The sequence below is a fragment of the Nerophis ophidion genome, linkage group LG01 (assembly GCF_033978795.1).
Source record: "Nerophis ophidion isolate RoL-2023_Sa linkage group LG01, RoL_Noph_v1.0, whole genome shotgun sequence".
NCBI lineage: Eukaryota > Metazoa > Chordata > Actinopteri > Syngnathiformes > Syngnathidae > Nerophis > Nerophis ophidion.
The window spans coordinates 21515323-21537822 of record NC_084611.1 but is presented as its reverse complement, the minus strand read 5'-3'; the positions used below and the strand labels follow the sequence as shown (position 1 = coordinate 21537822).

General features: G+C 37.6%; 1 protein-coding gene across 4 annotated transcripts in view; it reads left to right on the top strand.

Moving 5' to 3' along the window:
* The first annotated feature begins 2366 nt into the window (after positions 1-2366).
* Positions 2367-22500, top strand: part of LOC133551456 (rho guanine nucleotide exchange factor 28-like) — a 93258-nt gene continuing 73124 nt past the window's right edge. For 3 of the 4 annotated variants that reach the window (XM_061898196.1, XM_061898189.1, XM_061898176.1), the window contains exons 1-3: positions 2367-2566; positions 5713-5755; positions 17026-17167. In XM_061898196.1, coding sequence (XP_061754180.1) covers positions 5723-5755; positions 17026-17167 — 175 coding nt within the window. In that variant the 5' untranslated portion in view covers positions 2367-2566; positions 5713-5722. Of the gene's footprint in view, positions 2567-5709; positions 5756-17025; positions 17168-22500 lie in introns of all 4 variants that reach the window. The other variant, XM_061898182.1, reaches the window with a different exon arrangement.

Below are 22500 nucleotides of genomic sequence, written 5' to 3'. Positions count from 1 at the left end.
TGTCCAAAATGTTTTGGTATCCTGGAGCATTGGATGGTGAATAGGATGGGTGGCCAAATACTTTTGGCAATACTAGTGTATTTTGCTATACTCTTTACCAAACAAACCACATTTGCAATGCAAAAGCAGTGTTTGTTTTAATCGAGCACGGTTTGACTTTATAGCCCACGACGTTGATTCCAGTCAAACTAGATTGCGTTTTCATAGCATCGATCTTAGAAAAACATCCACCCCATACTTGCCAACCCTCCCGGATTTTCCGTGAGACTCCAGAAATTCAGCGCCTCTCCCGAAAACCTCCCGGGACCAATTTTCTCCCGAAAATCTGCCGAAATGCAGGCGAGGCTGGAGGGCACGCCCCCTCCAGCTCTAAGCGGACCTGAGTGACGTCTGGACAGTCTGTTTTCACATCCGCTTTCCCACAGTATATACAGAGTGCCTGCCCAATGACGTTATAACTGTAGAATGATCAAGGACGAGTTCTTGGTTTCTTATGTGGGTTTGTTGTTATGCAGTTTCATTAACGTCCTCGCAGCCCGGTTATAACACACAACAACAGCAGTCAAATGTTCATCTACCGTAAAGCAGTTCGTCTGACGTAAGCCCCAATTTTGTAAACTTGTGACACTCTTAAACAGGACAATACTGCCATCTACTGTACATAGAATTGAATAGAATATAGAATAGAATGTACTTTATTTAATTCAGCATCACAGTTCACCGACAATAAACAATGATAATAATAAATAATATAATATATAAATAATATAAATATATTATACATTTAAGTGCAGTCAAGGAACAAATGCATAATACAGTCTGATGCCTGTCGGTATGAAGCACCTCCTGTGTCGTTCTGTGTTACATTTTGGGAGTCTGAGCCTTCCACTGAACATGCTCATTCTCTCCGCAAGGTCCGAGTGTGGTGGGTGGGAGGTGTTGTCCATAATTGCTAGGAGTTTTGCTAGACTTCTTCTCTGCCAGAGAGTCTAACTGTGGGTAGAAAAATTGTGACAGAGAATAGAACAAAGATGGACATTTCAACCCTTAACTCAACAATGAGTGTTATGTGTGTGTATATGTGTAAATAAATGGACACTGAAATTCAAGTATTTCTTTTATTTATATATATATATATATATATATATATATATATATATATATACTAGGGGTGTGGGGAAAAATCGATTCGAATATGAATCGAATCGTTTACGTTGTGCGATTCAGAATCGATTCTCATTTTTTAAAAATCGCATTTTTTTATTTTATTTTAAATTTTTTATTTTAAATTGGTTTATTTTTTTTAATCAATCCAACAAACCACTACACAGCAATACCATAACAATGCAATCCAATTCCAAAACCAAACCTGACCCAGCAACACTCAGAACTGCAATAAACAGAGCAATTGAGAGGAGACAAACACGACACTAGAACAAACCAAAAGTAATGAAACAAAAATTAATATTATCAACAAGAGTATCAATATTAATTATAATTTCAGCATAGCAGTGATTAAAATCCCTCACTGAGTTATCATTAGACATTTTTAAAAATAATAAAAAAAGGACAATAGTGTCACAGTGGCTTACACTTGCATCGCATCTCATAAGGTTGACAACACACTGTGTCCAATGTTTTCACAAAAATAAAATAAGTCATATTTTTGGTTCGTTTAATAGTTAAAACAAATTTACATTATTGCAATCAGTTGATAAAACATTGTCCTTTACAATTATAAAAGCTTTTTTTTTTTTTTTTTAAATCTAATACTCTGCTAGCATGTCAGCAGACTGGGGTAGATCCTGCTGAAATCCTATGTATTAAATGACTACAGAATCGTTTTGAATCGGAAAAATATCGTTTTTGAATCGAGAATCAAATCGGAAAAAATCGATATATTATCGAATCGTGACCCCAAAAATCGATATCGAATCGTGGGACACCCAAAGATTCACAGCCCTTATATATATATATATATATATATATATATATATATATATATATATATATATATATATATATATATACATATATATATATATATATATATATACATATATATATATATATATATACATATATATATATATATATATATATATATATATATATACATATATATATATATATATATATATACATATATATATATATATATACATATATATATATATATATATACATATATATATGTGTATATTAAATATTTCACGCCCCCCCACCTCCCAAAATCGGAGGTCTTAAGGTTGGCAAGTATGATCTACCCCGACCTGCAGTTCTATCTTCTGTCTCTGGAGGTCGCCGCAGCTCAAGTAAGTTCACTGACAAGTGAGGAAGTGTCTTATCTCCGCCTGCTGAGGAGAGAGAGAAGAATCAAGGCTCTGTGTGTGGCAGTTACTCCTCATTTAAGGAGCAGTCCAGCTGACGAACCATGTAGTTTTTACACTGCCATGTTAATTAATGTTATCTTTAAGGGGGTAGAATAGCAGGGGTGTGATGTGTTTGATGCCCTGAAGTCAATTGTCAGCCTGGTTTATTCGTGAGTTTGATTGCGCGACTAAGGGTAAGTCCATCAATACTTATATTTTCAAGCTAACTATTGTGTTAATTTTGTTAAAAACACAAATGAAACTTCTGGTATTGTAAGATAAACCGAGTTATAGTATGTTAATTCATTAATTAACCCAGCAATACTACTTTTACATGGTCATGCAGGTGACCGTAGTAATTTTCTGTTGTAAATGTCACCGCAGTTAAAAATATATGTATATATAAACGAGTTTTCTTCTCAAACTGGTTTCCAGTGATTCAAAACAGGTCACTAAAATGTAATCATTCTGATTGAAGACCACATATACCGTATTTCCTTGAATTACCGCAGGGCATATAGTAAGCGCCTGCCTTGAATTACTGCCGGACAACGTTGCCTCTAATTTTTGTGTGTGAGCAAACGCAAAAACTCCTTGAGCACTCAGTGGAGCACATGTGAGCAACATCAGACGTGCACACTGTGGCCACACCTGCAGCACACCTGTCCCATACCTGACTAAATAACAAGTTACATTCATTATTATAATCAAATGACAGCAATCACTTCTATGTGATCATTTAATAATGTAAGTGTTTTGGCTCACTTACAATGACAAGAACAACAAATATTGTTTTTCATGAGCTGTATATTAGTACAGTATTGTATTTCTGGGTGTGGTCCTGCTTCGGAAATCATTTGTATCCCTTTCAAATATCGCATTTAGTCCCCATTAAAACATTCACATTCACAATGAGATGTAAGCACTGGATCATGTGTATATTCCTGTAACTTTCCGTTTGTAAAATATACATCTTTTTTATTATTATTTCTTTAATATAATATCAGCATTTCATGATTAATATTTATTAATTAAGATTCTTAATAAATGCCAGTAGAATGAGCACACATTTAATTGGTAAATCATAGTGTAATGACCTGGAATTACACATAATGTGCGGTGTTGGAAATGTCCGACTCTTTGTGTGGCTATAAACGCATCACTGGCTCAGTGCCATATGTGCATGTGTTGGCACAAGTTTGAAAGAGTAAGCGGTTGCTGTTGATATGACAGATGGCAAAGTTGGTTTTGGTCTGCTTTGTACGGCAGAAAATGACCAGCTTTGCTAGATGGAAATTGTTTAGCGTTTATAAAGAATTTTGCTCAATAAAGTGATCGATGGAATTCTTCCTTCCATCCATCCATTTTCTACCGCTTATTCCCTTGTGGGGTCGCGGGGGGCGCTGGCGCCTATCTCAGCTACAATCGGGCGGAAGGCAGGGTACACCCTGGACAAGTCGCCACCTCATCACAGGGCCAACACAGATAGACAGACAACATTCACACTCACATTCACACACTAGAGCCAATTTAGTGTTGCCAATCAACCTATCCCCAGGTGCATGTCTTTGGAAGTGGGAGGAAGCCGGAGTACCCAGAGGGAACTCACGCATTCACGGGGAGAACATGCAAACTCCACACAGAAAGATCCCGAGGCTGGATTTGAACCCAGGACTGCAGGAGCTTCGTATTGTGAGGCAGACGCACTAACCCCTCTCCCACCGGAATTCTTGTCCTCCTTAAAGCGTCTCGACAGACGTTACAATAATTGAACAGTGATAACAAAAACTGTTGTCTCTGTGGCCTCTTGTAGTCAGTTACTTTGAAAATTGCTTTTTTTTTTTTTATTGGATTTTGTGCGCGGCATAGAATTGCCGTGGGCACAGGACGCGTGAGCAGTGCGCAATTGCACAGGCGCGCACCTTAGAGGGAACGTTGCTGCCGGGTCAAACTCGCTTCCCAAAATAATTAGCGCATGCTTAGTATTACCGACTGGTCAAACTCGTGACGTCATGTTGTAAGCACAATACAAATGGCGCGCAATTTGCAAAATGCGCAACCGCATTTTGCAAATTTAATGTCAAATCAAATCAAATGTTTATTGGATTCATCACTATACAGTGTACATCCACGACAGAACTACTGACTAAACTACTACCACAACTTGGTTTACTATTTATAAGATATAATAATGTAGGGTTACCTGGAACTTAAAATAGGCCACCCGGCCTGAATCCACACATGGTAGTAGTTTAGTCAGGATGTACACTGTATAGGGATGAATCCAATAAACATTTAATTAGATTTGATTTAATTTGACATAAAATTTGCAAAATGCGGTTGCGCATTTTGCAAATTGCGCGCCATTGGTATTGTGCTTACAACAGTCACGAGTGACACTTCCCCTGTCATCATTTTCAAAATGGAGGAGGCTGTTTTTATTACCGGTAATTTGAAATCGCATAAAGGGAAGAAGATTAAGAGCTATTCAGTAGGATTTAAGGTCCAAGCTTACATCACACTCAAATTTTTACTGCATACCTTTGGTAAGTGCCGGAGTGAGAAGAGGTTTTAAAATTATTAGCTTATGCTTACTTTTACCGCATGCCTTTGGTGAGAAGAGGTTTTAAATTAATTAGCGCCCTGGCGGCAATTCAAGGAAATACGGTACTCACAATGCAGCTGACTATACAGCCTGCCTGCTTATCACTTCTCATTCGGATCTCATGGTACTCCTGTTTTAATTTCGTCATGCTGTTTGAGGACAATGAAGCGTTATATTCTATACCTAGGTCAAAAAAAGTTATATAATAACATTCACTTACCGTACAGTCATTCCACCAGACAATAAATAAATGTTGTAAAAAAAAAAAACACGTTGCAATTTTTTATTTGTGTTTTAGAATATTGGCTGAGATATGACCAAAACTCAATGGTCAAATAATCATCAGCTCACAGCATTGATTAAACTTTGTTAAAAAGCAATGTTTGAGTTGCTCAATGTCAGGAACTAATTCAACAAGTTCTTAATGTTGTTTCAATGTCTTGTGCCTGCTGGGATGTGTTTCTGTGGGGGTGAGAAATAATATTGGGTGGTAGGTGATCAAACAAATATTTGACTCAATCAAAAATCTTTATTCTTTACTCGAATTTTTGGTCGATATTCTGTCTCTCATACCTAATATAAAAATCTAGACTGTCAGTTGGTAAATTTAAAAGATCATCAAACAATCTAGTAAATATTCTATCCACTGTAAATTTAGACTGATTATTCCCAAGTTTTGTTACTTTGTCCTTGCTGTTCAAATGTTATGATTTAATGGCTATTTTCTACCAGCAGGTGCTTCAAAATGGAGTTGAGCAGAAGGAAAGTCCCTCTCTATGTGAGTATGGGCTTCACTTGGCAATGTATGCAGTACAATTAGGAATCACAGTACGTATTAAAGTTAAGTATTAAAATGCAAACAACAGTTTATGGTAGAAAAAGGGTCAATATAAATTATTTTCAAGTGGTTATGATAGACATTAATTACAGTTCAAAAAGTTAAGGTTTGCCGTTTTATTGAAGTTTTTACCAAAGGTCGATGAGTGTGCCCAGTTTCTTTTGCTGTGATTATGCAGACTTTCATCGGTCTTAAAATGAGTCATTTGTATCCTTTGAGTTGTAGTGTCTTTGCGGAAAAATAACTATTTGTCAGCGCAACAATGAATGAAAGCTTGACATTATGTTTATCCAACTGGCAAATCAGTAACCATGTGATTCATTCACCAGTCCTGTTTTTTATTTGTATTTTAATCAGTCAAAGTTGGAATGGAACATTTGTTTGCAATCATTTTGATACATCCTGTTGAATCTTTGAATGGTTGTGTTCAGGGCAAATATTATGCGTCATTCAGCTTGCTCGATCTCAGCAGTGGAAGGAAGTATTAATATTGGAGGATATGTATTGGAGGATCAAAGGGGTGGTGTATTTCCTTTGTTGTATTCATGTCTATTCAATCACCATTCAATCAATCTGTTGTTTTTTTGTCACACTGAGGTCACCTAAAGTTTATACAAAATACGCCCTTGTTTATTACATAAAAGGATACTTTGCTTGTTTTCTAATAATCCGGAAATTATGCAACAATTTCATCATTAAATCAGACAACTCTGATAAACTACTGTTGATGAACAACAAAATCCTCCAATCCGAATTGTCCTTTTTTTACTGGACAATTGGTTGTTTTTTCTGTTCAATATTCGTCGTGATAATAGAAACATAATTGAGAGGCAAACTGCAGATGCCTTTTCCATAGCATTGTAACCTTTTTAAACTGTCCTACAAGTGTAAAAAGTAGTTATTTGTAATGCGAAGGTGATTTTTGCATTGCAGCATCATGCTTTTTAACATTCTTGTCAAATAGGTGTAAAAAATGAATTCGACACTACAAACATGATAGCAACAAATCACTCATACAGCTGGACAAAATAATTGGGACATCACTGCACTGTTAATGCTACTTTCGAATGTAAGCCTGTTTTATTCATGTTAAGGAAATATGTATCATTTTGGTAAACGTATGTAACATGAATGTTATTCTCGCAACACATCATATTGAGGTCCTACAAGCCAAAGAATAAACACAAATGTGCGCAGAGTTAATCTTTTAATGCTCCTTTGAAACTGCAATCCACTTTTGGAATAATTGTTGCAAAGAAGCTACAAACGGTAAAATTGTACTACCCCAGTAGCATTCAACTTTATTTAGACTGTCAGTCATAGTTATAACTTACTGCAAAGGCAAAATTAATACAATTGCAGAAGTAAAAATAAAGTGCTGTGAAATTATTTTTCTGAGTGTAAGTCGCTCCGGAGTACAAGCCGCACTTGCCGAAAATGCATATTAAAGAAGGAAAAAAAAACCATATATAAGTCGCACTGGAGTATAAGTCACATTTTTTGGGGAAATTTATCTTATAAAACCCAACACCAAGAATAGACATTTGAAAAGCAATTTAAAATAAATAAAGAATAGTGAAGAACAGGCCGAATAAGTGTAAGTTATATGATGCATAATTAACCAACTGAGAAGGTGCCTGATATGTTAATGTAACATATTATGGTAAGAGTCATTCAAACATATAGAACATGCTATACGTTTACCAAACAATCTGTCACTTCTAATTGCTAAATCCCATGAAATCTTATACGTCTAGTATCTTACGTGAATGAGCTAAATGATATTATTTGATATTTTATGGTAATGTGTTAATAATAATTTCACACACAAGTCGCTCCTGAGCAGAGGTGGGTAGTAACGTGCTACATTTACTCCGTTACATCTACTTGAGTACTTTTGGGATAAATTGTACTTCTAAGAGTAGTTTTAATGCAACATACTTTTACTTTTACTTGAGTATATTTATAGAGAAGAAATGCTACTTTTACTCCGCTCCATTTATCTACATTCAGCTCGCTTCTCGCTACTGATTTTTATCGATCTGTTAATGCACGCTTTGTTTGTTTTGATTTGTCAGACAGACATTCAAAGTAGGATCTATCACATGCCTGCGTTTCACCAATAAATGCAGTCACTGGTGACGTTTGACTCCGTTTCACCATTCAAACAGAGCCAGGTGGTCACATGATAAACTGCACACTTTAAAAAAAATTTTTTTATAAACCTTTATTTTTAAATTTCAACATTTACAAACAGTTTAAAAGAGTAACTAGATGGTACTTTATTGATTCCTGAAGGAATCAATAAAGTACTATCTAATCAAAGTAAGTACAAAAACAGTACAAAACAGTATAAAAACCGTACAAAACAGCGCCAGGGGGTTGTAAATTCTTAGTAACTAAGATAGAATGCAAAAAAAAATATATATATAAAATAAATAAAGTGCAAAGCCATAGGCTCACTCAATCTCAGTAAATAACTTAAATTTGGAACACAGCATCATCGTTTTCACAGCTTTTTGGTTGTTAGAGGTAGAGTTTTTTAATGTAGAGTTCTAGAGTTGAGTCGGCTGTCTTGGTTGCTTTGTTGGGTCTGCTCCTGTCTCTGGCCATGCTCCCTCCACCCCAGCGGACAATGGCGTGGAACACCGCAGAGGCCACCACAGTGTATATGTTTCTTTTACTTTTTATTCATAGCTGTATGTAGAAGTGGCTGGTTGTATCCGCTGCTTTGATGTCCTTTGTGTTCTTTGATGTTTGATGTTTCCCTCTTACACACATGTGAGAGGGATGTGTACTATGGCTATGAGTTGTTGTTGTATTTTTCCCTTGGCCTCAGTCTGGACCCTCTCTCCAGGGCCCAGGCTTAGGACAATTTTTTAAAATTGTATCTTATTTTATTGTATTTTAATCTTCTTACTTGAGTACAATTTCTGGCTCCTCCACCCACCTCTGCTCCTGAGGATAAGTCACACCCCCGGCCAAACTATGAAAAAAAACTGCGACTTATAGTCCGAAAAATACGGTACATGTCTTTTATCAGAATAATCACACTGTTGAATTTGGATTGATTAATATTAATCACAAGTTATTAGTCACTTGTATAATCTAAAATAATTTAAAAAAATAACCCAATTTTTGACACAAATTTTGTTTTACTGTCAGAATGTTATACACTATAAAGGAAAAGTAATGTACCTAATTTGTCACCAAGTTACTCAGTACTTGAGTTGTACATCCAGTAAGTATTTACAGCGCTTTACTTTTTGGAAATTTGATTTATGCTAAAGCATTATTGATTTTTGTCCTCACAAATTCTAACCACAATACCCTACAAGGACAATGTGAAAATGTTGTGTTTTTTGTTTGTAGACATTTTTGCAATTGTATTAAAAATATAAAACTAAGAAATCACATGTATATTCACAGCATTTTCCATGAAGCTCAAAAGTGAGCTCAGGGGTATCCTGTTTCAACTAATCATCCTTAAGGTGTTCCTACAGCATAATTAGAGTCCACCTGTGGTACATTTAGTTTGTTGGACAGGATTTCGAGAGGCACACACCTGTCAATATATAAGGTCGCACACTTGACAGTTTATGGCCGTACAAACTAAGAATTAGTTTGAAATAATTGTCTGTAAACCTCAGAGACAGGATTGTCTCGTGGCACAGATCTGGGGAAGGGTACGGAAAAATATCTGCTGCCTTGAATGTCTCAATGAGCACAGTGGTCTCCCATCATCTGTGAACGGAAGAAGTTTGCAACCACCAGGACTATTTCCAGAGCTGAACTTCTTTTGCGGCAAAATGAGGACTCTTGATCACAAGAAAATTATTCTGTTTGCTGCAAACAACTTTCCATCGGAATGGATCTCGAAATCAAAGGATATCCTGTTTGAAGTATATCCGACGACTACACAACGAAAAATGATTCACACACGAAAAGATAAGGAGGCCAAAAACGTGAAGGCATGCTTAAGCTTGTTCAATGAGTTTGGGGACGATATGCCTATGTTTTTCTCGCAGTGTTTGGACAAGCACTTGTTGGCTTTGGCGGTATAGACGCCTCGGTCCTGGTCATAATAATAGAGCACCTGAGCAGTGAAGTTTATGGGCTGCAGAGGGCCAGTGAAGGACAGGTGCACAGCAAGTGCAGCCACAGTAACTGGGAATTTTGCATATGGGAATTTTTCGGCACTGGTACAGGGAGCTTCATTTCAGTAATGAAGACTTGGGCTCCTTTTATACTGGACACCAAATTAGATTTTTTGCCCTCAAGTGACATGGATCGTATATATTTTTTTGCCAGTCTAAATGCTCCAAAGTGCTTAAAATCGAGTATTTTTGCGTCAGATTTGGGCCACAACAGGAGGTATTCCGAATGTGTTGTGAATGTGATCTTTTTAAATGTGACTGCAGTCTAAACGGCAATGCAACCTGTTTGCAACTTTTACGTAATTTGGTAGAGCTACCTCATTTGTGTGTGCAGCACTATCATTTTCCTATTTGCAATTGCCTTTTTCCTCTACCTGTAGTTGTTTTCCATCATCTGCTTATGTCCTCTTTAAAACAGCCCCGGCACAAACCCACTAACACGCGGATATGTGGCGATATGAATGCTAATATTTCTTATAATGCACTTTGCCAAGCATATAATCAGGATGTGTGATGACAATAATTTGCTTCTATCTAGTCAGATGATTTTACCTGTGGACAGCTTCACTTACTACAGTGAAGCCCACTGAACAAATAGTTGGCTTGATCATCTGATATTGTATGTGCTGCAGTTACTCGTGCAAGACTTGGGCCTATGAAACTACTGATCATTTCCCTTTTGAGATCATGCTTGAAACTGGCAGTCTCCCCAAGATAATGAGGGAGGACAATAGCACAAGTGAGAATAAACAGACTGGACTACACTCTCCTCAGGGGATGTATTATTTTATGTTGAGAAATCAGATCCACTTTAGAGTAACATACATTACTATACCATTATATTGCTTATACCATTCTATGTTCCGATGTCAACTGTAATGACACCTCCACTGTGCTGCCCTCTGTGAAATGTACAATTGTATTGTGTGTGCTTTATTAGAGGCCTCTACTAACTCACCTTAGTAGAGCTAAAAACACCAAGCCTGGGTGGAACAAGTGCTGTGAGTAGCTGGCCCCCATGCAGAGACTAAGGTGGTGCATAAGGCCTGGGTTATTGCTGGTAGACATAGACAAGTGACAGTTCTACAGCACAAAAAACATGCAGTGCGCTTTGTTGGCAAGCATGAACAAGCCGTGAGAGCAGACTCTATGGCTGGAAAACTGCTTGACAGCAATGTCACTGGCCTCTGGAAATAAGTAAAAAATATAGATAGGGTTGTAGCAGAATTGGCATTTAACATTGAGGCTGTATCTGGTGTGGAAAATATATCTAAACTCTGAAGGCTGCACGATGCTGCTCTTTAAAACTGTGTCAGAAGTGATCCCTAATGTCAGGGAACATAGAAGTGGAACACATTATAACCCTTATGAGATTTCCCAAGCCAAAAGGCAACCAGCTGATAACAAAGCATTTGGCATGTATAATATTACTGCAGAGCACCTGAAGCAATCCAGCTGTAGGGTTGCAGTGTTGCTCTCTATGTGTCTCAGGGTTGGTAACGCATGGCATCTTAACAGATGCTATTCGGACAGTGTTTCTAGCACTTGTCATTAAAGACACGGCTGGTAAGGTAGGGAGTGTGGAGAATTATCGACCCATCGCCCTAGCCAACATACTGTCTAAGCCAGTTGTTCTCAACCTTTTTTCAGTGATGTACCCCCTGTGTAAATTTTTTAAATTCAAGTACCCCCTAAACAGAGCAAAGCATTTTTGGTTGAAAAAAAGAGATAAATAAGTAAAATACAGCTCTATGTCATCAGTTTCTGATTTATTAAATTAATAAGTGTTTCTTGAACTATTTTGGGGGAAAAAAGATGTACAAATAACTAAAATCTTGTTGAAAAGTGATTCAATTATAAATAAAGATTTCTACAAATAGAAGTAATCATCAACTTAAATTGCCCTCTTTGGGGATTGTAATAGAGATCCATCTGGATTCATGAACTTAATTCTAAACATTTCTTCACAAAAAAAGATATCTTTAACATCAATATTTATGGAACATGTCCACAAAAAATCTGAATGTTGCATTGTTGTATTTTTTTCTGCAGTTTATGAACTTACATTAATATTTTGTTGATGTATTATTCAATAAATATATTTATAAAAGATTTTTGAATTGTTGCTATTTTTAGAATATATTTTTTTTAAATCTCACATACCACTTGGCATACCTTCAAGTACCCCCATTTGAGAACCACTGGTCAAAGCTGCGAGAAAATGTAATAATTATAGACAGAGTTGGGGAGTTTATTTGCACCACATGCAACCAATTCGGTTTGAAGAGCAACCACAATACTGATTTGTGTACTGTATTTATCCATTAAAAGAAGCAAAAAAGTACAAAGAGCAGGGCTCAACAATGTTGGTAGGCTTTATTGATGCTTTTAAGGCAGTATTTCTCAAACTTATTTCGCCATGTACTACCTCAGAAAACATTTGGCTCTCCAAGTACCACCAAATGACCAACATTAAATAACAGTTGCGTAGTAGGCCTAAATATTCATTAAAAAAAGGAAGTGTTTTTGTTTTTTTAACAAGTATAAATGTTAATATTAATAAATATTTTTGGCTACTGTAACATTACACACAGTTTGAACAATAACATTGTGTTTGAATATTTAATTGATTGTTTTGCATACAACAACATGGAACCCTCGTACCACAGTTCTAGAATTACTGCTCCAAGGGATTTGATAGAGTCAATCATCACAAGCTCTTTACCAAGCTAAAGAATCGAGGCGTTCCAGGTAACATCATATGTATCCTGGTATATTGGTATGACATGCAGACTATAGATAAAATGGAGGAGTATTTTATCCTGTCCCTTCAGAGTTGCAGTTGGGTACGGCAAGGTGGGCTTCCTTCGCCAGGCTATGAATGACCTGTCAAGACAGTTGAGAGATTGTAGTACAGGGTGCATAATTGGGAGCACCTAAAATCGACCATATTATGTTAAAAAGTTAAAGTTAAAGTACCAATGATTGGTGCCCACTGCACCATAAATGCTGCAGTGGGCAGCATTTATGGTGATTTAACCCCCAATTCCAACCCTTAATGCTGAGTGCCAAGCAGGGAGGTAATGGGTCCCATTTTTATAGTCTTTGGTATGACTCGGCCGGTATTTGAACTCACGACCTACTGATCTCAGGGCGGACACTCTAAACACTGAGTATGTACACTAAAGATTTGGCCATTATATCTCCCAGTAGTGCAGGCTTCCATCGGCTTCTCAAAATATGCTCAGACTATGGCAATGCCAAAAAGAGTATGATAATGATATGTAGGACCGAGTAGGATTAACATCTTTCTTTTCCAGGGTTCTCTTTTTTCTGATCAAACCCTGTATGTGTGTACCAATAAAAAATATCCAGGCCACATTATCAATGATAAGATGGATGCTGCTGAAATGTTTAGACAGAGAATAATGCTATATGTCCAAGCCATATGTTAGTGAAACATATTCACTACTGCTCTGATGAAGTGAAGGGACACTTATTTAGAGTTTACTGCACTCCTATGTACACAGTTCCCCTCTGTGTAAGGCAGGGGTAGTGCACCTATGTCTCTAGAGCCAGATGCGGCTCTTTTGATGACTGCACCTGGCTCTCAGATAAATCTTAGCTGAGATTGCTTAACATGATAAGTAATTAATATTTCTGCTGGTAATCACAGTGTTAAAAATAACGTTCAAATTATAAAACATTCTCATGCATTTTAATCCAACCCTCCGTTTTCTATCGCACCTGTTCAAGATGGAAATAAGTATTATATTTATTATTGGTTAACTTTTAGAATAACAATGTTATTAAAAAGAATAAGATACTTATCATACTCTTAAAATGTTGGTCTTACTTAAAAATGCACGCATTTCGTTGTATTCAGTGTCAACAAATATTATATGACTCTCATGGAAATACATTTTGAAATATTTGGCTTTCATGGCTCTTTCAGCCAAAAAGGTTCCCGACCCCTGGTGTAAGGTATAAGAAAGAGAGTTTGCGCAAACTCCTGGTTGCATATACTGGAATATAATGTTTTTCTCAGTAGCCTGTCCTATTATACTGTATTTTTGTTTTATGGACTGTATGTGATGGTTTGTCCATTTAGGCGTTAGTCTGCAATTAAGTTTAATATCACACACCAGCGAGTCTTCTCAAACATCATACTAACCCACACCACACCGCCTTTCAGGTGCCCATCTACGGTCAAGGTAAAGGAGCATGTGGGGTCAAAATAACTTACGTGATCAATCTGCGCAAAGTATCAATGCAATTATTTTTCTTGATTAATCACATGAGTTTAATTTTTATTTTTGACAGCCTGAATATAGACATAAAACATGGTGGTGGAGAATTAAATGAAGAAGGAAAACTGGGTGTATTGTGGTGTTCCTTTATTTTTTAGACAGAAAAAAGGCAAAGTCCCCGTTTCTATGCTGGACAATTTGGGTCAACACTTTTAACCATAAACTTGCAATAGAATAAATGAGTGAAAAGAGAGAAAAGGAGACAACTGAATGAACTGTGAATCCCACACTCTTAGTAGTATTTGATGTTCACCGTCTTTCAAGATCAGTCCTAAAAATGTTTAGCTTTTGCTGTGCCTTCTGTCCTCCATCCAGGGTCTCTTATGCTTCCTAGAATAATTTGCACTATGTGTGTTGCTCTCTACTCTATTGAGGCCACAGCTTGCTATATTTTGCATCAGATGTATTCTGCCATCGTGCAGCCAGTGCTGGTGCAAGCTGCAGCCGTAAATAGTGGTTTCTGGGCGTCTACGGATTCTTCAGACATTAAATTCTTTGGCTCTTTGTGCCATAACCCCCGCCCACATTCTAAGATGAACATATAGCAGAAATGTGTACACATGGATGTGTTTCCTTATTTCTATTTTTGGTCTGCAGACAAATATTTGCTCTGCAGACAAATATTTTGATCTATCAAATATTGGCTTGAAGGGGACATATTATGTAAAAAAACTACTTTTAATACCTATTGGTACCTATTTTTTTATATATATTTGGGATCTGCAAAGGTCCCTAAAATTTTAAATCATGGAGGCATGCGGATATATGTATAGAACAATCTTGCCTTTATTCATACCTCCTTCAAACAAGCCGTTTGGAATTTTTATTTTTTTCATTTATTCATGACATTTTTTACAGTTGGGAGGTCAGTGGATATCTCCACATATATGGTAGACATTTACCCGAAGATATTTGCACAAATCCACCTTTGTACACCGACGTTTTAGTCAATAAGCTCCTTCCTTTTCTCTATGGTTTATGGGTTATACCTGTATAGCGCTTTTCTACCTTCAAGGCACTCAAAGCGCTTTGACACTATTTCCACATTTACCCATTCACACACTAATTGCGGGGCGCTGCTATGCAAGGCCCTAACCACGACCCATCAGGAGCAAGGGTGAAGTGTTGTGACAAGGTTGGTAGAAGGTGGGGATTGAACCAGGAACCCTCAGGTTGCACGGTCACTCTCCCATCTGCGCCACGCCGTCCCCAATATCCTCTATCAAATTGATGTGGGGCAGATTGTCTTGTACCTGCACATGCATCCTCAGCTGTTGCCATTTCTATTACACAATAGCGTATAGTTCGAACTTCGTTATTAGACGTTATATGAAACCGCTAAAAACTACAACAAAGGATGGAAAAGACACAGTCAAAGCAGAGGCATGTAAATAAGACTGCCCACAAAATGGCGCATCCCGAAGAGATGGTCAGAAAGCGGCTTGAAGATGGTCTGTAACACATAATCTATGCAAAGTTGGACCAAAAGGAAGTGTTTTAAATGTAGAGGAAAAACAACATAAAATGACTACTTTAATAGGTCCGCTTTTAATGGAGGTGATTTATATTAGATTAGCGGAGCGTCTCCACTCCACACCACGTATGGAGATGCACAATTAGCTGCTATCCACTTGTCAGCCGGGGTACTATAAATAAATAAAGTATGAACCAGACGGTATCTGTGTTTGTGAAGCATTGAAAGGCATAAATTGCCAATCACCTACTTTTTCCACAAAAATCGCCCGATACTGTCTGGTGGCCGTCGCACGTCCCAAGTAGTTTGATATACAGTAGTTTTTAGCAATTGTCACTGCTTTTTTTGTTGCCTGCAGTTATACCATTGTTCTGTATGTACACAACAGGCCTCCGGAATAGGGATTTATTGTACAGTACACTAATAATGGCGACATAGATACATTACATCCACATATGACCTTGTTGATGGCTCCAATAAGTCTGTCATGTCTCTATGCTATGGTTCTGCTCTAATGAACTTTATAACTCCATAAGATCAGTCGTCCAAATTTTTCTGGCCTGTTGAGATCAGTGCAGGTCTTTAAAGCAGACACTAATAAGGCATTCTTTTTTTAATTTATTCAAGTCAAGTCAAGTCAAGTCAATTTTATTTTTATAGCAAGCTTACAACAACTTTGAAATTGAACCAAAGTGCTTTACTGGTTAAAACAAACAAAGAACCTAAACAATGAGTGAGCTGAACAAAATAGTGCAAAAAGCAATACGGTAAAAGGAGTTAAATAAAAAGTAAAAATTTGCTAAATAAAAATCATAATAACAAAAGTGCGACAAATATAAAAAAAACTAAAGCAAAGGGGTTGGGGGTAGGACTAGAACAAGGTGGCCTACAGGGCAGACTCAGCTCAGGTCAAAGGCCAGCGAGAAGAGGTAGGTCTTAAGAAGGGTTTTGAAAACACCCAGGCTCTGGGCTGACCTAATGTGGAGGAGAAGGCTGTTCTAGAGCTTAGGGGCGGCAACAGAAAAGGCTCTGTCTCCTCTGGTCTTTAGCCTAGATCTAGGGACCGCCAACAGCAGTTGGTCAGCTGACCTTAGGGCTCTAGACAAGGTATAATGATGCAGAAGCTCGGTCACGTATTGTGGGGCCAGACCATTTTTAAATTCAGGAAAATCTGATGAGAGATTTAGAGAGTAAACCACAATAACATCTCAGTCACCTATATTTTTTGGCATATGAACACTTATCCCATTGTACCTGTTTTTACGGCAGGGCCAGGCTAAGGTGTTTGCGTTATTGGAGGGGCTGGATTCAACGCTGGAAGATGCAGAAGTCTACATTGTTCTAGAAGGATCCACATTGGTGCATGTCACCAAGGCTCAGAGTGACGTCATGCTCTACTTCATAGTGCCTGGTATGTGTGTCACTCAGATCATGAACACAAATGTCTTCAAATATCAAACTAAATACACCCATTTCTTTTTCTGTTTCTGATATACTCAGAGGGTGTATATCAGAATTTCAATCGTAACGCACACATGTACAATCTGACTTTTGATGTCTGGAAAGGCACATAATCTTATCAGCTTCCTTTCAGGAGGGAAGCAATATGTCAACATTACTTAGACCCTGACAGTGACGGCAAGCTGTCGGTCACCAAAGCCAAGCATGCCCGCTGCAAAAGCCGCTCTGTGAAAGTGTCTAAAGACCAAGGTTTCCTGCCTATTATAAGTGAAGTAAAGATGTTTTGATGAACTATACAAACCCAATTAAGACATTGTGAATCATAATATTTTTCACTGAACAATAGTGCTGCAACTAACAATTATTTTGGTAGTCGATTTGTCAACAGACATATTTAGACACATTTATTGGCTTTAATTTTACCATCGACTTCTTAAATACAGCTTAAGTTATTTTAAGGATGTGCTTACTAACAACGAAGATGATTAGTTCGTTCATCCATCCATCCATTTTAGCAAATTGCTAGAGAAATAAACAATTAACCTTGTTAATGTATTTAAAACAGCAGTTAAAATAGCAACAATGAAAACAAACAACTTCCTCAAAAAGAAATAAAGCATTTTGTGATGTTTAAAAAGCTGCACACTGATATTTGACTATTGACAATTGATTAACTCATGGCAGTTTTAGTACTCTAGTAGACTCAATGTGTAGAATTCTATCTTTGATTAATTCTTAAAATGTTGGCTATTTAATAGATTGTATTTTTAATCTTATGGTACCTCCGCATTGGTGCTGTTTGTGTGCGTGAGTCTGAGTCTGAGACAGTGTGAAAGAGTGTTCTGACAATGCTTACTTAATGGGGACATCACTCTGTTTACACAGTCACCTTGAGAGGACCTTTGACGGTTTGGGGAAAAAAAACAGGTCCCCTAAAGGGAAACCTTTTTAAATTATAGTCAGATCCATTCTGAAGATGCCTTAGTGTTTTTTAAGCTTTGGCCCATAAAACATGTTTACTGGTTAGTTTGAGTGTGAGACATTTGCACAGCAGCCACCTCATCGGGCTGTAGCTGGTACTGCAGTCGCTGCTCTGCTCATACTTCTTCCGTGTATGGTTATTCACTTCCGCCTAGTCCCCATAACCAAGGTGGTTTGTCTGCAGGAGTTGTCTGCTAATGGGATACGAAAATAAGCTGTTAAAACCAAAAGGTAAGCACATCTTTCTTATACATGGAGGTTATTGACTATCATTTGTACAAGAACAATTTGCTCATAACTATATTAAGCCAAAAAGTTTAATCAATGTTGTTTTCACAAAAAGCCTGTACTAATTGTATTGTCATCTCAACTTATATATTTTACTACAAAGAGTTAAGAATATATTTTTAGGGGGCAACTCAGAGAACATTTACCAATAGGTGCGTTTAATTAAGAACATCAGCCTTGCTCCTTGAAACCTTTTGAATCACTTTTGTGTTGCATTTGCTTTTCATTTGGACTGGTTTATAGTCAAATTAGCTCTAATGTAATGCTAATTGGTTGTCTATAAGGACTTCTAAGAAGTTATATGTATAGGTATGATGGACATGGGAGATTTAGAATGTTTTAAAAACCTCACATTGATTTTGTTTCACACATTTTAGATGGAAGACAGATGTCCTGGCTTAAGTCCTCCTCCAGCCTGTGACAGCACAACAGTAGACCACATGGACTTAGACATAAACAGCATAACACCTGATGTCACTGGAACAGAGGAATCCTGCTCAAGTCAGGAAACAACTTACACCGTAGTTGTTTGTGCTCCCCTTTAAAAAACAGGGAAATATAGTTTACAACAAAAGAAATGATTGCTTGTATTGCAGAAAGCCTTTTGCCAAGATGGCAAGGCATCTAGAAAGTGCACACAAAAACACATTGGAAGTAGCCACAGCTCTTGGCTTTCCAACAAGTTCCATGGAGAGAAGGAAACAGCTAGACAATATTTGTAATAAAAGGAACTATACTCACAATGCTGCTATTATGGAGTCAGGAAAGGGTGAACTGGTGCCATTCAAAAGACCACCTAAAGCAACTAAAGTAAATGATTGTATGCACTGTGCACATTGCCAAGGACAGTTTACCAGAAATGTACTGTGGCGACACATGCGAAGTTGTCGCCTCAAACCTGCATCAGTCACCCGAAAACCAGGAAAGAACCATGTCCAGTCCTTGTGCACATATACTAGGCCTGTGGCTTGAAGTATATCCAAACAACTGTGGGGAATAATAAGTGCCATGATTCCTGTTCCAATCACGGACAATTATAAAAGATGACCATGCCATCACAGATGTTGAGCAGCACCTGTTGAACAAAAGTGGTATGTCAGCAAAATATCAACATTGTGTCAGAGAGAAGATGCGGGAATTAGGAAGACTGATTCATAATGCCAGGACACAGTCACTACCTTGAAAAAAATGGAGGATTTTGTGAATCTTAACAACTACTTGGAGATGGTCAAAGCTGTCAAATGAACTTGTGGCTTTGATAGTGACACTAACAAATTCTGGATTCCATCACTGGCAAATAAACTTGGGAATTCCCTGGTTTAAGTCAGCAAACTCATGAAAGCACAAGTTTGATAAAGAACAATGAAGAGCTCGTAAGGACTGCAACTCAATTTTAAGAAGTCCACCGTGAGAAGTGAAACGAGTTGATCTCTGCAACATAGCTGAAGGAAAGTGGAATGCACCACAACTTATGCCCTTCACTGAGGATGTTCAAAAAATGCATCAGTTTCTCAGGCAAATGCATGATGAGTGCGCTATCTGAAAATTCTTCCACAAAGGCCTGGTCAGACCTGACAAAAGTATGTTTGACACAGATCATCCTCTTCAACAGACGAAGAGAAGGAGAGGTAGCAGCCATGCCCTTGTTGGCATTTTTGTCAAGAGACACAACTGATCCTCATGAAGATGTTGACTGGGCCCTCTCTGAAGTGGAAAAAAAAAACTGTGCAGACATTTTTCAAGGATAGTCATCAGGGGAAAACGAGGCAGACCCGTTCCTATTCTCTTGACTCCAAAAATGGTGTGTGCTAGGGCTGGGCGATACGGCCTTTTTTTAAATATCTCAATGCACGATATATATCTCGATATTTTGCCTTCGCCTTGAATTAACACTTGATACATATAATCACAGCAGTATGATGATTCTATGTGTCTACATTAAAACATTCTTGTTCATACTGCATTAATATATGCTCATTTTAAACTTTTATGCAGAGAAGGAAATCACAAGTAAGGCAATTTACCAGAACTGTATTTGTTAAGCAATGGCAAAAACGTTCATGTCATTTCCAAAACAGAAAGTGCAAGATTGTAAGAGACATTCTAAGTGTCAAATGAAAATGAGCTGCATAATAGGAAATCAAATAGTGTTCGTCCTTCGCTATGTGGTAGGTTACTATGGACGTTATTAAATTCTGTTGTTGACTATTTTTTTCATACGGTGTTGATCTGGAAATGTTTGCCTCGGCATTTTGATGGTGTAGGCGTGTGGCACCGAACGGAGATGTTGATATGTTGAGTAAGCACTCTTCATTCTCTAGCAGGTGACTTTTCAAATGATGCTACATATTAACAGTAATGCTACTTTTTATAGCAACGCTTTAGCACCACACTTGACAAATTACGGTTGTGTGTTCGACATATTCCCACTTAAAGCAAAACCACCGCCAGACGATGGACCCCCTGCTGTTTTTCTTGGGAATTAATTCTTCCTTCATTCGCACCTTCTTTCTCTCGTATTACCACTCGCATCACAGCTAACGTTGCCCATGCTGCTACCGCTCTAATCCGCGAGAGCGTATATTTATGTGACGTATGACGTGACAGTATGTGACGAATGTAAGAAGGTGCGCTTTCTGTCTGTAAGAAGGAGACACAAAAAAGAGTGAGAAGAGCCTGTAGTGCAATACCCGCAGCTAAAAGCAACTGCGTGAGAATGTATACTCGAATATCACGATATAGTCATTTTCTATATCGCACAGAGACAAACCCGCGATATATCGTGTATATCGATATATCACCCAGCCCAAGTGTGTGCATTAGAACTTATCGTTAAGTACAGGGAAACTTGTGGGGTTCTCAAAGACAACAGTTACCTGTTTGCAAGACCCACAGTGATGACGCATTTCCGTGGTTCTGACTGCATACGAGACTATGCAAGAGCATGTCATGCAAAGTGTCCTGTGTCACTTACATCCACGAAACTACGAAAACATGCTGCCACCCTTTAAACTGTGCTAAACATGACAGACACAGAGATGGACCAGCTGGCCAACATTCTTGGACATGATATTAGAACCCATCCTGAAGAGACACTGCAGCTGGCAAAAATCAGCAAAGTTTTGATGGCACTCGAGCAAGGTCGAGTGCCATGATGGCAAGAACTTAGATAAAACCACATTTGGTCCAAATGGTATGTTGTCATCTTTGTTGTTTCCTTTGTCTGTAATGTTTTTCTATCCTTTTGTTTGGTTTGAACTCAAATATATAAGCTAAACATGTTATGTCTCACACAGAAAGTGTTGTGGAAACTGAAGAGGAAGATTTTACCAGAGAGGACAAACACTATTCATTTCCTGATAATGGTATGTAATGTCAATACTTATTTTTGTGGTTTATTAAATGTGGCCTATGGTAAGCATGACAATGAATGTTTATTACATTGCACCAACAGAAGAGTGGGCCTTTCCAACCGCTAAGGAGGAAGAAATTCCACCCCCAAGAGACTGACACAACTTTCAAAAGAAGGGGAGGTATCATCAGCAGATCATGCAGTGAGATATTCTTCCAATGGTATGTGTTGTAATCTTTGTTGTTTCCTTTGTGTAATACTTAATTTCCACATTAATTTACAAATAAATTCTTTAAAATTCCTACAATGTGAATTCCTGGATTTTTTTTCACATTCTGTCTCTCACAGTTGAAGTGTACCTATGGTGAAAATTACAGACCTCCGTCATCATTTTAAGTGGGAGAACTTGCACAATCGGTGGCTGACTAAATACTTTTTTGCGCCACTGTACATAAACTGTTTTTTAGTGGAATTTTATCAGTCTTTGTTTTTTCACAAATAATGCAAATGCATATGTATGCATTGTTCTTTGTGGGTTAGAGACATTATAGAAAACAAATGTATAACTTAATTTCTTAATCTTCTTTTATTTATTTTATTTTCATACACATATTTTGTACGGTCACTTGCAGGTAAAGCTGCCCAGAAAAGGAGACCCTAGA